The sequence below is a fragment of the Manis javanica genome, chromosome 6 (assembly GCF_040802235.1).
Source record: "Manis javanica isolate MJ-LG chromosome 6, MJ_LKY, whole genome shotgun sequence".
Taxonomy (NCBI): domain Eukaryota; kingdom Metazoa; phylum Chordata; class Mammalia; order Pholidota; family Manidae; genus Manis; species Manis javanica.
In genome coordinates this window covers 86,099,501-86,116,259 of record NC_133161.1, presented here as the reverse complement: position 1 = coordinate 86,116,259, position 16,759 = coordinate 86,099,501, and the positions used below count along the sequence as shown (strand labels likewise).

Sequence of the window (16,759 nt, the reverse complement as noted above, 5' to 3'; positions counted from 1 at the left end):
TGCTATTTTTTTATGAGTTACCCTAAAGATTACAGCATGAACTCTTAACTTATTAGGTTTTAATATTCTGCAGTGCCAAGAAATGTGAAGCAATCGAAACTCTCATTCACTACTAATGGGAGCATAAATTGAAAAACTGGTAGCATCTAATAGAGTTGGTCATAAATGGCTCAACAATTGCACTTATATATGTATCCCAACAGAAATACATGCATATTTTGGCAAATGACACATATAATGTCTATAGCACTATGCATAGTAACAGCCAAAACCAGAAACCCAGAATATCCATCAAGCAAAGAAGGAATAAATTGTGGTATATCCAAACAAGAGAATACTGTACAACAATAAGAATAAATTAACTTTTTATAATACACAACATAAATAATTAAGCAAAAGAAACCCAGATTCTCCCACCTCCACAAAAGAGTGCAAATTGTATGATTTAATTTACATGCAAGTTTAAAAAACAGGCAAAATGAATCTATGGTGCTGGATGAGTGACTTCTGTAAAGGAGCAGACTTTGGGATTCTATTAATGTCTTTCCTGCTCAAAGTGTAAGTTACATGGGTATGTTCCACTTTGTGAAAATTAACTGTGCACTTATGATTGTGTACATTTCTGTATGAAAGCCGTATTTTGATGAAGGATGTAATGATCCTTCATCCTTTACACAAATCATTTAACTAGTAAGTTACCATCTTTATTCTTCTAAAATTTTAGGGTATTTCTCTCAATTCTACAGTTAAAGGATTTAAACACTGGTAGATACAGCATTGATAATTATCATCATTAATTAGAGAGAAATATGCTATACTCCCAATTTCCTCAAAATTAGATTGCCTAAGCTTGATTCATTTTCCCTATATATTAATAGTGTTTTCAAATGTTAAAATATTATATTGATTATGACAAGTTCCAATATCCAGACAAAACATATTCACTATATCCTATAACTCAGAGCAGACTTCAGTTTGTATTCCAGATTAAAAAAGGAAAAAAAATAGGATAAACAAAAAAAGGATCACTGGTAACCTGGCCCCTGTGTTGGAGCTGGTGAAGGGAAACATTTACAGAGACAAAGAGCAGGTTTCATTGAGAATTAGGAATCAGGACCCTGAGATCTTTCTTTCCCACTCCTCACAGGAAAAAGCTTCCTGGATCTTCTCCGGGGCAGGGCAAAGGAAGTGGGGATACATACTTTTCAATATACATTGAGCTGTCAGACACACTTCCCACTGATTAAAAAAAAAGGATAATCACTTGGTCTCTGAGGAGAATAAAATGAATCAGTTATCTTACAGCCAATTAGCACTTCACAATTTACAGAGTTTCCATTTCTAGCACATCTAGACTGTGTAAGGTATCACAGGCCTATTGTACTATATAAAAATGGAGTTTCAGTGAGGTTAAGATACTTGGCCAGTATCATATATCAAAAAAGTGGACCAGTTTAATCTCAAACCTAGAAAAAGGTAAACAGAATGAACAAAGTTTCCCGTATCAAACTTACAACAGGAAAATGGATAATTACTGAAAAATCCTTTCAATGTAGATATTTTTGGCATCTAAAGAAGATTTCAGTGAGTTTCCTTTTCATCCTGCATATGCCTGAAAACTTCTGGAATGCAATGTGTCAATATTTTGAGAAGTACATTTTTCTTTCAAGATTATAAGGATGTTGGGAGATCTCTCAAAAGTACACTTAAAAGGTTTCAGCTAGGATAAGAAACTCCTTTACAAGAAAAAATTATGCTAAGAAAATCCAATTTCCTTGTAAAAGCACATCCATTTTCAAATTACTAAAAATATTAAGAAAAAAATATCCCCTAACAAGTGCAGATTACAACAAATGATATATGCTTATTCCATTAAACCAGTGGTGCTCAACTCTAGCTGTGCATTAGAATCACCAAGGGAGTCCAAGCCCTACTTTAGAATCACCAAGGGAATCCAACCCCTACCTGAAATACTCTGATGTTATTGGGATGGTGAGCAACTCAGTCTCTGGTACATATTTATATTATATATTAAACAATATATTTACCAGATGGCATAACCAAGAGCAGTTTATAAAGCAACTATGGTAGACAGAATTAAAATAAATGATCAAAATAATGCCTTTGTGGGTCTGTTAAGTAGTAATTACAGTCTTAAATAATCCATGTAATCCTGTACATGGTTCTCATCTCAAGGACATTTGAATTAGACAAAGTTGGCATGGTTGGAAATCCAGAGACCAGTGTCTCACCACACACTATTAACCCATCATCCCTTCCTCCCCGGATCAATTGCTCATGTCTTAGACACACCCTTTAAAAAGAAGTCTTCAGGAGCCTTTTGCTTATTCATTCTGACTCTTCTTCCAGTAGCTTATTACTGGAAAGTCCAGAGGAGGAAGTTTAGCATTCAAATGAGGAAATGTGGTTTAATGTTACAGCTCTGTGTACTGAGAGCTCATGAAGAAAAAATGCAACATTTTGATAGGTGAGATACTTGCATATTACAGAAAAGGAATGCACCTAGATATTAAGGGTGTTGGCAAGTCACAGCTCCTGTAAAATTAAGCTGGTTGGCCAGATATTCTCATCCATTTCAATCCATTCTTTGCCAAACACAAGTGAATTCACTTTACAGGAAGATGTCTGCCAAATGTGTAAACTATATTCCCAACTGCTATGAGACAAAAGTCTAATAAAAGTATTTCTTGCCTTTCTAATGACTAGACTAGGGTGGGGGGCCAGGGGCAGTCTCACAGTCTTATACAAAGATTTGAACTTGTTCCTAAAATATAGATCAAGTGGTACTAATACAATTATACCTATGACATTTCTATTCTGAAAATAATTCACATAAATCCTCAGGCTCAACAAGAAGAGCAAATATAATTTCTAAACTTATGAAGTAAACATCATGTGATTTGTATTTCATGTCCTCAATAAAATGAGAAAAAGCAAGGATGAGGTGATGGGTTAAGCAATAAAAAGAGATGAGAATTAGACAAGGAGACTAGGAAAGTAGGGGAAGAAGTGAGAACAAAGGACAGCAGCCAAGGGAAAGGGAAACAATAAATGGAAACAGTGAGACTAAGCCAATCCCCGGGTCCCTGAAGCTGGGTGTTTACAGAAGACAGCAACAAAAAAACATCATTACTTTTGAATCAGTAACCTGATAAAATATGTTATTTCCCTGGCCAACATGAATAATTGCAATATTTGAAAGATGAATCAATCTGGTATATCATAAATCCAAGACTAATCAGATGAAAAAACTTACACTCATTCTGGTCTTAAGTATACATAACATTTAAACAACTTATATCACTGACATCGTTTCAGTTTCTTGAAAATGTGACACACCCCAACAGGGAATTAAGCATTGAATGTGAAAATTAATATATAAAATCTATTGTATTGCTATATACCAGTAATATAACATGTCATGTTTTTAAAAGTGCCATTTATGAGAGCAACCAAAAATAACTACAGCCCAGGAATAAAACTGACAAAAGTGCGCAGAACATTCATGGAGGAAGTCTAAGATTTATTAAAACTCATTGGGAGCTAAATATAAATAGCAAGCTACACTTTGTTCACAGTTGGGAAGATTTAATATTGTGAAGATGACAATTCTCCCCAGCTGCTCTATAGATCCAATGCAACTTAAATAATAATTCCAAAAGACTTTTTGGTGAAATCTGACCGACTGATTCCAAAATACATATATGAATAGGCATATGTATATGAGATGGTCCTGAAGACAACTGAGGTGAGGAGACTTATTCTCTTAGGTACCAAGACTTATCATAAAGATATCTATTAAGATGATTCCATCTTAAGTTGAGCAAAGGAACAAAATTAAGAACCCAGAAAAGGAGACCTATGCACATATGGAAAATTGATGTGTGACCGAAGTATCTTTGCTGTCAGTGTGATACTAGACCAACTAGCTATTGATACAGAAAACCAATACAATTTATAAAAGAATACTTTAATACGTGTAAGTTATAAATAATTTAAAAAACATGTATCTATCACCCAGCTTAAAAATAGAATATCAAGACTTTTGGAAGCTCTCATGTCCCCCATCTGATTCATATATCATATCAAACACAAAAACTAATTCTAGGTGGATTAAAAACAAAATACAAAGAGAAAAGCTATAAACCTTTTAGAAGTTAATGTAAGACTGTCTTTATGGCTTCTAAATTGGGGATAATTTCTTTAAAATATCAAAAAAAGCACAAACTATAAAGGAAAAGACTCATAAATTAGACTCCATTAAAATTAAGAACTCTTGTTTATCAAAGGCACTATCAGAAATTGAAAACTACAACAGATTGAGAGAAAATATTTGCAACACAGATGATGGACAAAGGACTAGAATTCATAATACATAAAGAACACCTCACCACTAATATGGAAACAAGCATATTAGAAAAATGGACAAAAGATGAACAGACATCTCACAGAAGGGAAAACTCAAATGGCCAGTCAATATAGAGACATGCTCAATGTCAGACCACAATGAAATAACATTTAGACCACCAGTTTGGCAAAATAATAAGAGTCTGGAAATATCAAGCACTTGTGAAGATATAGTATCAAAACCAAAAACATTTCTACACCACAAGTGAGGGTGTTAGTAAGTACAACTACTTTGGAAAACAATTTAGTACTACCCAGGAAAAGTAAAGATACATATAGCCTCTAACTTGGCAACTCCACTGTTAGACATCCATCCTAGAGAAGTCTGTGTGCGTGTACCAGGAGACATGCACAATGTCAATAAAAACACTGACTGTAATAGCAACGCCCCCAGAAACCTCCCAAATGTCACCATGGGAAAAGGATAAGTAAAGTTAGGTTCCCTAGGAAGCACCCTGAGACATTTAGTATCCAAGGTGTTTAACCAGGAATTGCCTAGTTAAGTGGAATTAACATCTGTAGGAGGAAGGTGAGAGAAGTAGGACCCAGCAGGGGGAGAAATCAAGCTGTAATGCAGGCCCAGTAGCCTCATTGACCTTGGGGTCCCCATAGGAGAAGCTCTAGAACTGAAATGGTTGTCCCATGTTGAGTCAAAATGGCTAGGTCTTTAGACCCCCATCTCAAACCCTAATTAGATGTGGGCCACGCCCAAAGGCCATTTAGTTAGACGAGGCAGCTTGCGGCTGGGCAGTCCCTGGAGGGGCGCATGTGAAGGCCATCTGCTGATCACACTAGCAGCACCTGGGACAAGCCCTCCTAAGTAAGGAAGATATAAGTGGTGCACCTCCACGTCCACCACATTGTTGTATATTCACACAATGGAATACCACACAGTAGTGAGCTTAATGCCCTAGAGCTACAGCAGTCAATGTGGATGAAGTCCACAATATTGAGAAGGGGCAAAAGCAAAAAGAATGCATATTCTTTCATTTACTTAAAAGTTCACAAACAAGCAAAATGAAGTAATATTTTGCTTAGGGAGATTGCACATATGGATTAAAACTACAAATAAGATCAGAGGAATGCTAAAATATAAAAGTTTAAATGGCTCTTACCTCCAGGTGAGAAAGAGGAATAGGATCAGATAATGAGACCCAAGAGCCTTCCAAAGTTTTGACATTGTTCTATTTTTTTAAGGGGGTATGCAGTTTGGTTTTCTGTTTTGTTTAAACAGCATACGTATGTTTAAACATACTTGTATGTAATTGTTTTCATTTTTAGAAGAACAAATCTTTCCTGCATTTATTTTAGAAGAGACCATCTTCCCAAAATTCAACTCCAAACAAGGAGAGCAGATGCAGTAACCAAATCTGGCCTCCTTATTATCTGCAGGTTAACTAAAATGCTGTCCTATGGGGACAAATTTCCATGGCTGACTTAGCCCAGCTCCGTGGCTATTTTGCCAGGAATATGTCATATTTCATGAGTATTTCTTAGCACCACTAAGAAATCTTCAATTATATTTGTTGATGGAAAAGTATTAAGACTTCAAATTTAGATAGCAAGTGTGTAGAGGAGACATTACAATGGTATAATTATTTATAATTTACATTTGAAAAGCTGAAAGTTTGAAAGGAAAGTAATTTGCACAAACGTGTGGAGTAATAGCTGTGCTGGAAATAAAATAGAATCCCAGATTCCCCTGCCAGCACTACAAATTAAAGTAGATGAGGAATTAACTTGCAGTTGTTTTGAGCTCATGGGGGTGACAATCAGACGTAACAATTTCTTTTCCTGTAACAGGGCTAATATCTTGCGAAGGTGCTCTGGAAGAGCAAAAATGCTACTGATACCAGAAAAGGCTTGTATTTCTATTAAGTTTACTTTCTGAGGACCCAAAGTTATCTGTTGCTTAGAGGAATATCAATAAACAAATTTTTATTTATTCACAGATAAATGAAAGACACAAGGCAGCCAAAATTTAAAAGGCTCACACACAGTTTTTCCAGCAGAACACACATTAGTGAAACGTAAGGCCATGGCATTTCACACTTCATCTAACTCCTCATTTGCAGACACCTGCGATTCAGCTGTATAAGGTGGAAGTTCAGATAAAAGGCTCCTTAGAGGGGGAAAGCAGATTTGGAGCTGTCTGCTGTATTTTAAAGACTTAAAGCTGCAAAAACTCTTTAGACATTCAGAAGACTTAAAATTTTACCCCCAAAAATGAAGCTGTTCTAATAATGTCAGTAACTGACAATAAACCTCTTAAAGAAGAAGAAAAAGAAGGAACCTGGGAAATCACAGTTCCCCTTCTGTAAAGTTTTGATTGATCAGTGCTAAGATGGCTCAAAAGTCACTTTTCACTCCCTCAACACAATCAAAACCAATGATTTTTGTGACAGATGAGAACCAAAGCCTCAAAGCCAGCAGTGTCCCCCGGTTCACCCTGAGGAAGTTGGGCGGGACAGCTGAGAATCGCTGCGTGTCCCTTAGGGGGTCTGGCCCGCACAGGTACGCGCGTGCTCTGGGTGGGGGCGGCTGGCCCGGGCTTCTCTGCAAACAGCCGGCGGTCGGTCCGCTCCCCACAGCCTGAGAGCAGACCCCTCCCTCTCGCACTGCACAGCCGAAGCAGCGTGTCCCTTAAATTACGGCCACTGTTCATGCAGAAATACGTCTCACAAACGCGGGGACAAACTGTGCGCTGCCAAGTATAGGACAGTTTTCTCGGAGGCCGCGATTCATCTTTTCCTTCTCACAACGCGAGAACTTCAGGAGCCCTCAGTCTGGGCTGAGCCGCTTCCCGAGGAGGTGAGGTGCGGACGCGGCGTGGAGTACGACCCCCTCCCGCTCCCCGCGGCTCCGGGCAGCCGCTCCTCCAGCCCTGGCCCAAGGAGAGGATGCTGCGGGTGCCGCTGGGGTCCCCGCCTCCCTGCCGAGGGGGAATTGCTGTAGGCGACAAGGATGCCAGAACTGCAGGACTCGCGGGTAGCGGCAGCGCAGCCCGGCCGCGACCTCGCCCAGCGGCTGCCCCTCCGACCTTCACCCAGTGGCCGGGGGGTCAGGGTGGCAAAGCCGGGGCTCCAAAGAGGGAGGCTCACCCCTCCGGCACCAACCTTCACGGCTCGGCACGGGCGTCGGGCGGCTTCCGTAGGTCGGGTGGTTGCCCCGCGCCGCCCGCCCAGCCGCGGAGCCCCGAGGTACGCGGGGAGACCCCGCTCGTCGCCCCGCCGGCCCCGCGCCCCGACGCGCGCCTCCAGCACCTGGGCCGCCGCCTCGCGCCCCCGCGCCCGCCGCCGCCGCCCGCTGCGCCCGCAGCCATGCCAGCACGTCCTTGCGGAGATCGAACTCGGCCACCAGACGAAGAGCCATGGCCACCGGGCGGTTCTGCGCCCCGCGCCGCAGGCATTCCCGGCCCTCCGCACCACCTCGCCTCCCCCCGCGCCCGCCGCCCTTCCTCCTCCGCCTCCCGCGGTGGCCGCTTTCGGTTCGGCCGCCTCCCGGGCCGCGCACCGCCCCCTCCCGGCCCCGGAGCGGCAAGCCGGACCCGCCGGGCTGGGGGAAGGGGACGCAGGCGCGGGGACAGGCCACCCTAGCCCGGCCCCTCTACGCGCACCCTTCGGGCGTAGGACACAGGGGTGGGAGGATTGGGGTCTTAGGGCCATGGGGATGTGGCTAGAGCAACGGCTTCCAAACTACGAGGCACTTTAGATGTGGCGCTGTGCTTTTTCTTTTTTTTTTAATCCCTTGGTTGAATCTACTGTGCAGCAAAGTTTGGAACCACTTGGTTTGCTGGGTCACCTGGGGAGATTCAAGTTCATTCGGGGGCAGAAACAGGCAGCGACTTGGGCCTTTTTCATCCAGCTTCAGGGTGATGGTGTTTTATTAGTAGTTAGGTAGCAGCGGGGAGCATGTGAAGATGATTCCATTTTAAAAGAGACACTGGAGACAATATAACGGGGTAATCGGTTTAACAAAACAGTCCTCACTGGCTGTTGACTGGGCTCCCTACACTGGCTTCCAAAGCTGAATTGTGGAGGATTCCGTATGTGATGAATCTTTAAAACGTGCTCTCATTCTTCCAGGGTCACCGTCTTGTTGGGTGCCTTATCCCTATCTCTAGCAGTAAGTCCAGTGTTTTCTTAATCTTCCCACTCAGTTTGCTTTTCATTACCGCGCAGGCACCATCAGTAAGCTTATTGGTTACTCTGCCAGATCCAACCCATCCTGAACATCAACGCCAAGTAGTTAGTCTCCCTAAAACAAAGCCTTCCTCCTGCCCACACGCAGAAGACCTTGAGGTACAGCTAATCGCCTCCGCTTTATTTGACCCTTACAGACTTTGCTCTAGAACTTCAGCTACAGGCTGACCTGATGTCCAGACCTCTTGTGATTCCATGTTCTTCCTCCAAAAAAAACACAAGGTCCTTCCAGTCTGTATCCACAAAGCCTCTCCACAGCTTCAGCCTACAGCGACTTTCCCCAGCCCTGTACTCCTAGAGAGATATTGCTAGGGAGCCTTATTTGACAATCATACACTACCTTGAGATGTGAGTATTGAATCTTGAGTTTTGGCAAACCACTTTGCCCCTCTGCCTCCTACCAGAGATGAACAGAGCACCTAGAAGGTGCCCAACAGTTTCTAAAGAATGAGTAAATACAGTCACATACTATAGAACTCTTTGTCATGTTTTCCAAAGTTAGGATCTGAAAACCACTCACACGCATTACAGTCACCTGGGAAGCTGCTTTACAATGTGGACTCCAGGGTTGTAGTCTAGACCTGGGCAAGGCCCAGAAATGTACATTTTAGCAAGAGCCACAGTGATTCTTAGGCTTGCTAAAGGTTGAAAACTACTCTAAGTTAAGGTAAAGGAAACTTATGATTTTTCCCTGGAGACATTTCTCCAGTTGAGACAGTGGATGATTTCAGGTAGGACTTCCCTGCTCACCACCACATACACTGCTCCCGAGTGTAAAGTGCATGAAGATTTAATAGAAATGCTTAATGAGGCTGTTACTATAAGGCAGAAAAGGGAAGCCACTGAAGGAGCTACTACAATAAATATTCCAGACCACATGAAGCTTATTGCCTTTGTCATTCAGAAACATCTTCAATTGCCTATTAAATATTGTTTCTGATATGTTGTATTGAGGTCAACCTCATTTTTGTCAGGCAAGACTAATTTTGTAGTCCTGTCAAGTAGTGATTATATAGAAATTCTCTTCAAAATTAAGTCAAAAGGAATACAGAGAAAGTGAGAAATAATAACCAACATAGCAGAAAGATGTAGCCAAAACCATGAAGGTGGTATATGAATGGCTGAGCTCTGGAAATCATTTGCTAAGGAAAAAGAAGGGTGAATGGTGACTAAGCCGCTTAAAATTTGTGAAGGGTTAAAAGAAGAATGGTGAGGGATTATCCTTCAGCTCCAGACAGACGTGGAGACTGGCACATCTTTATTTAAAAAGCTACATCAATGATGGGTGTGTTGACGACTGTGGTAATCATTTCACAACATATAGCAAATCATGACGTTGTACACTTTAAATATACACAATTTTTATTAGTCAATTATACCTCTGTAAAGCTGCTCCATAGAATCATTAGGCACTTGAAGTGGCTTTTGGATAGAGTTGAAATATTTCTGTTTCTTGGGTATTTTAAGAATAAACTATTGTTTTCCGTAAAAATCAGAGCATGGGATAGAGCTGGAGATTTCTCATAATTAAGGCCTTTATTTTATAGAAAAGGATACTGAGGCTCAAAAAGGTGAAAAGAATGTCTTATTCAAATCGGCAAATCTAGTTCATGACAAAGTTGAGCTCAGAAGACAAGTCTCCTCCCACTGCTGTTTATGTCCAATGAATTGAATTAGAGAACTCTTAAATTACCTGACAACTTGAGGATTTCTACTTATCCAAATCACACAGTGATTGGGACAGAGTCCTGAGACCACAGTGGGAAATCACAAGGATTGATTCATACAGTTTCCTCAAAATACTACCTTCTCTATAATTTTATCTTGAGTTTTACAGTTGAAGGAAACCAAAGAAATTGGAAATGTGGGATGAGTGAATCATTTCTAAATGAAAATAGTTTATTTAGTGGAGATACTAAAATAAAAAGTTACACTCCACTCCCCTAACCAAGAAGAGCTCCTGGAAATGGAAAACTGCAACTTGATTTTGAAGGAGTAGAAAATGGCCTAGTTAACAAATCTAATCCAAAGTCTAAAACTGCAAGGTATCTAAGGAAAGGACTAAAGATACTAGGTTTGAAATTTGCATTCAGTGGAACAATAAATGTGCTGAAATAACATTTTCATTAGTAAACACATGTGTGTGAAATTAAGTAGAAATGAATCAATCAACTGAAAACCAAACCTCCCATTTTTTAGGCTAATCCTTTGAAAATCACAGCTGAGAATTTTTCATGAAAAATAATAGAGGAAGGCATCCTACAGTATGGGAGAATATATTCATAAATGACATCATAATATCCAATAAGGGGCTGACATCCAAAATATACAAAGAGCTCACTCACCTCAACAAACAAAAAGCAAATAAGCTAATTAAAAAATGGGCAGAGGATCTAAACAGACACTTCTCCAAAGAAGAGATTCAGATGGCCAACAGGCACATGAAAAGATGCTCCACATCGCTAGTCATCAGAGAAATGCAAATTAAAACCACATTGAGATATTACCTCATACCAGTTAGGATGGCCACCATCCAAAAGAAAAACAACAAGAAATGCTGGCAAGGATGTGGAGAAAGGGGAATCCTCCTACACTGCTGATGGGAATGTAAACTAGTTCAACCATTGTGGAAAGAAGTATGGAGGTTCCTCAAAAAACTCAAAATAGAAATACCATTTGACCCAGGAATTCCACTTCTAGGAATTTACCCTAAGAATGCAGCAGCCCAGTTTGAAAAAGACAGATGCACTCCTATGTTTATCACAGCACTATTTACAATAGCCAAGAAATGGAAGCAACCTAAGTGTCCATCAGTAGATGAATGGATAAAGAAGAGGTGGTACATATACACACTGGAATATTATTCAGCCATAAGGAGAAAAAAAATCCTACCATTTGCAACCACATGGGTGGAGCTAGAGGGTATTATGCTCAGTAAAATAAGCCATGCGGAGAAAGACAAGTATCAAATGATTTCACTCATCTGTGGAGTATAAGAACAAAGCAAAAACTGAAGGAACAAAACAGCAGCAGACTCACAGAACCCAAGAATGGACTAAAAGTTACAAAAGTGAAAGGGACTGGGGAGGATGAGTGGGAAGGGAGGGATAAGGGGGAAAAGGGGCATTACAATTAGCACACATAATGTAGCAGTGAGGGGGCGGGTCACAGGGAAGGCAGTAAAGCACAGAGAAGACAAGTAGTGATTCTATAGCATCTTACTACACTGATGGACAGTGATTGTCATGGGGTATGTAGTGGGGACTTAATAATGGGGGGAATCTATTAACCACAGTGTTGCTCATGTCATTGTATATTAATGATACCAAAAAAAAAACCTAATAGAAGTTTTCAGAAAATCAATTAGAATCTAACTGGTATATAAGTAAGATTCCTCTGCACTTCCCTGAAGTAATCATTTAAGTTTTGTAACTAAGATGCTAAAGCACTTACAATGAAGTAGCTTCTTACGTAGATATTGAGAATGCTCCTTCCCTACAGTAACTTATTTATTTATTTATTTTTATTTTGTTATCATTAATCTATAATTACATGCAGAACATTATGTTTACTAGGCTCCCCCCTTCACCAAGTCCCCCCCCCACAATCCCCATTACAGTCACTGTCCATCAGCATAGTAAGATGCTGTAGAATCACTACTTTTCTTCTCTGTGTTGTACAGCCCTCCCCATGCCCCCCCACACATTATACATGCTAATCATAATGCCCCCTTTCTTTTTCCCTGCTCTTATCCCTCCCTTCCCACACATCCTCCCCAGTCCCTTTCCCTTTGGCAACTGTTAGTCCATTCTTGGGTTCTGTGAGTCTGCTGCTGTTTTGTTCCTTCAGTTTTTCTTTGTTCTTACATTCCACATATGAGTGAAATCATTTGGTACTTGTCTTTCTCCCCCTGGCTTATTTCACTGAGCATAATACCCTCTAGCTCCATCCATGTGGTTACAAATGGTAGGATTTGTTTTCTCCTTATGGCTGCATAATATTCCATTGTGTATATGTACCACCTCTTCTTTATCCATTCATCTACTGATGGACACTTAGGTTGCTTCCATTTCTTGGCTATTGTAAATAGTGCTGTGATAAACATAGGAGTGCATCTGTCTTTTTCAAACTGGGCTGCTGCATTCTTAGGGTAAATTCCTAGAAGTGGAATTCCTGGGTCAAATGGAATTTCTATTTTGAGTTTTTTGAGGAACCTCCATACTGCTTTCCACAATGGTTGAACTAATTTACATTCCCATCAGCAGTGTAGGAGGGTTCCCCTCTTTCCGCAACCTCGTCAACATTTCTTGTTGTTTGTCTTTTGGATGGTGGCGATCCTTACTGGTGTGAGGTGATACAGTAACTTGTTTTTAGTGGAACTATTTAATATGGAAATCATTATGACTCCCCTGAATCCATTGGCTCCCAGTCAGATGGAAGTATTTCCTTTCACCAGCGACTGATTTGGTAATTAGCAGGTACATAGTCAGGATTCAGTTCATAAGAAGTTAATACAAGCTCAAATTAACACTGAATTAAACACACAAGATTTTGTTTTCTCACTTACCTGAGAATAGGCAGTCCAGTGCTTATTAAGGCAGGTCCCTGAACTCATCAGGGACCCAGGCTTCTTCCAGCTTTACTTTCCACCAGGTCCTGGAATACAGCCTTGCCCTCATGGTCCAAGATGACTGTGAAAGCTTCAATTATCTCGTCTGCATTCCAGAAATCAGAAAGGAAGAAGTGAGAAAAGAGGATGCTGCCTCCCTTTTAATACTTCCTGAAAGTTCTACACAACATTTTTACTTAGGTTTTAAGTGAGTAAAATTTAGTTCTGTAGCCAAATATAGAAGCCAGGGAAGCAAGGAAATAGTCTTTTAGCTGGCCAGCCATGTGCCCAGATAAAAGTCAGGATAATATTACTTAGGTGAAGAGAACAGATATTCCAAAGCATCTAGAGGTGGCTATCGTGGCATGAAACCCAATTCTAGACAATGAGTTGTAAGGAAACCTCTGCTATGGTATTTCTGGGAAAGATTTCTCTATTCCTAAAAGAAAGAGATGTGGAAAAAAAGGTCCTTTTCTGCCCTTTATATATTTCAAGGCCTGGATATGGTTCCTGAAATTTCACCAGTCTTGCTACCAGTCTGAAGACGGAGTCAACAGATGGAGTTGAGCAGAGTCCAGAGAAGAGCAGAGAAGGAACCCTGACAGGCACTGCGGGCATCAGCCCTACTACCTCTGGCCTTTGTTACATTAGAGATAACAACCTTCCCTATTGTTTAACAAGATCGAGTCAGATTTTTATTTTACTTTCCGAATCTTAATTTTAAGGGCTGTTGTTTCAAAAATTTCATAGCTTCCACCAAAAAGTGCTATGATCATAATAGGTTTTTGTTTGAACACTTAATAGAACACATTGTTCTATATTTCTGTGTTGTTCTTATTAACATAACATGCAATCATCTTAACGCTAGGTTTGGGGCAAGAGAAACAGAAGCCCAGATAAACAAAAAGTGTTCATTCCAGAGTCCCAACAATTTAAGAGCCTCTGCATGAAATCACACTTGAAATTCATTCTGTCAGCAGACTTTTCGATCACAAGACACAAATTTCCTTTATTAATTAAGCCAGCTTGAATAACATTTTCAGTTACTTCTGTTAAAGCATCCTGAATCAGGGATTCTTACATTTTAATGAGCATACAAATCACCTGAGGATCTTGCTAAGTTGTAGATTCTGATCAGCAGGCGGGTCCACATTTTCACATGCTCTTATGTGATGCTGACGCTGCTGGTTCATGGATGACACTCTGAATAGCAGGGTTCTGCTGCTTAATGCACAACTCTTTCCACCTGTGCTTTGCTACCTTCCTCTCACCACAGAGAAGACCAGGTAGAGATAGGCGTGGATGGGCTACATGTGGCGATAACTGAGCCGAAGGTCTAGATCCAGAGAAGTCTCAAATGGAGGTGAGGACTGACTTCACAGTTAGAACCAGCAGACCACAGAAAATAAGGAACCAAAGGGAGCAGGTTTTAGGAAAAGGAAAAGGCTCTTAGTCCAGGACTTGTAGAAAGCAGAGCCTGGACAAAGACTGAAGACTGGCTCTTTATAGTAGAGATACAAACACAAGGCAAGAAAAGAGGTGAAGCAAGGCAGTGAATCAGAATCTGCATTTTAACAAGATCCATGGATGATTCATATGCACCTGGAAGTTTAGAAGCACTGTTCTAGCTACCATATGTTTTACAAAAGAGTTGTCTTCTTTCTTTTTGTTTGTGACCTAGCTATTGAGTTTTAAGCCTGTGTGGGTTTGGTGCAGAACAGAGACCTCACTCCAAGATGCAGGAGGCAAAGGGGTAGGACTACGAGAGTCCTCCAAAATACACCTAATCTGTGCTCATCACAGCACAGTGATTCCGATAAAATCAGGGCATCCTAAGTTATGATGTCTTCTTTACCTATGTTCACTTTTCAGTGTTTTACTTAATGTGATTCTAGTAATACTAGAGATCCACACAATAGAATATGGACAAAGATGTAGCCTCTCTAGAGAATTTTTAAAGATACACAGGATGTTCAAGGTGGATGGTCCATCTGCCCCTAAATCACCGATTCTAAGTTCTGTTATGGTGAGGATGTTTTTGCAGTCATCTTTTAGTATTTTTAAATTCTGTTCTATGAATGCAAATGAAGCACATTGATAATCCATTTTCTTCACCTAAGAAAGGAGCCTTATTTAGATATGTTTAAAAACAGAAGATAGAGTCTTACCTCATATCAGTTACAAATGGAATTCCAAAGACTATCTCAACTGTTAACAATAGTTATCTCTGAGAAATGTAACTAGAGGAAGTTTTTTTTAACCCTAAGCATATATTAATTTCTTCATTTCAAAAGCTAGCTTTAGTTTTTTTTTTTAATTTATCTAAGATTTTGGTAATAACATTAATGTTCAAGCTTTAAGAGACCATCTTCCTGACAATTTGTGCCAGTTTTTGTCATGTGTAGTTGTGGAGATAGCTGAATGCTAAGGGACATCATATATTGCTTTTATCTGTTTTCTTAGTGAGCCAATGCTGTGTTTAGCAGTGACTCATGAAAAGACTGTTTAAATCTGCTTGCATATCATTTACCATGTAAGTGTGAGAGCACTCTCCCTGTAACTTGTTGAAAAAAAGACTGACATAGATCTTTTAAGGAAAGGCCCTAAAAAATAATAGCTCTATGATTTGGAGGGAGATAAAGGATTGACATTTAAGATGGACTAGACAAGACTTTGAATCCATTCTAAAGGAATTATACCTGATTTAATCAGGGAATAGGGAAGAATGGGGGTGAAAGACTCCTAAACTCTTCTGACAGCAAGAATACTTCCCCAAATTCCTTGTGAAGTTCAGCTGATGAGTAAATACTGTGTGGACTTACTATACCTCAAATAGGAAAAAATGTGCAATCTACAAAATATGATGAGATCATCCAAGAAAATATACACTCATATGAAAGTTGGTCTGCCATCTGTAATACCTGGATTTTGGTATCACTTGTAATGACTGGGAAAAAAATGTTATATTCTATCTCAGCCAGAACACACTTCACTTCCAGGTGGCTCCTTAGATTCTTCTTTTCCTATTTAAACTATCATTTTAACAGAAACTTCATCTGCTTACTTGTGATTTATTTAAACAGAAATGTTCTCCTCCCTTCCTTCTTCTTCTTCCTTTTTGTCCCTTATTTTTTCCTTATCCTCTCTTCTGTCCCTAAATAATTACCTCCTAAAACCATCCATCAGGTGGGGCAAAGAAAGAGAAAGCCTCTGTACAGATGGGATTGAAGGCAGGATGTTAGCTAAAATTTGTATTTCGGAGCCCAAGCAGGGTCAATAGGGTTTTCATGGTGGAGGGGATCACCCAGCATGAGGTGTCAGAATCCAATCAGGGTAAGCTGGGTGTCCACATGGGTAGGTAGGTGAGGGTGGGTGTCCAGCATGGGGTATCAGACCCAAGTGGCTTGGGGAGGGCTTCTGCCCATGGGTGGGAATGGCAAATGAGATGGGAAATTGGCTACTTACATGGGGATCGATTGGTTAAGTAAATATATTAGGAATAATGTGAGCCATGTTTCTC

The 16,759-nt window shown here is 40.4% G+C and overlaps 1 protein-coding gene across 13 annotated transcripts in view; it reads right to left on the bottom strand.

Moving 5' to 3' along the window:
* The window catches only part of GSAP (gamma-secretase activating protein), a 77,238-nt gene extending 67,125 nt beyond the window's left edge, over positions 1-10,113 (bottom strand). For 3 of the 13 annotated variants that reach the window (XM_073238961.1, XM_073238959.1, XM_073238960.1), the window contains exon 1: positions 7,545-10,099. In XM_073238961.1, the coding sequence (XP_073095062.1) occupies positions 7,545-7,800 (256 nt within the window). In that variant the 5' untranslated portion in view covers positions 7,801-10,099. Of the gene's footprint in view, positions 1-7,544 lie in introns of all 13 variants that reach the window. The other 10 variants (XR_012132352.1, XR_012132351.1, XM_073238958.1 and 7 more) reach the window with 7 other exon arrangements.
* Between the last annotated feature and the right edge of the window lie 6,646 nt (positions 10,114-16,759).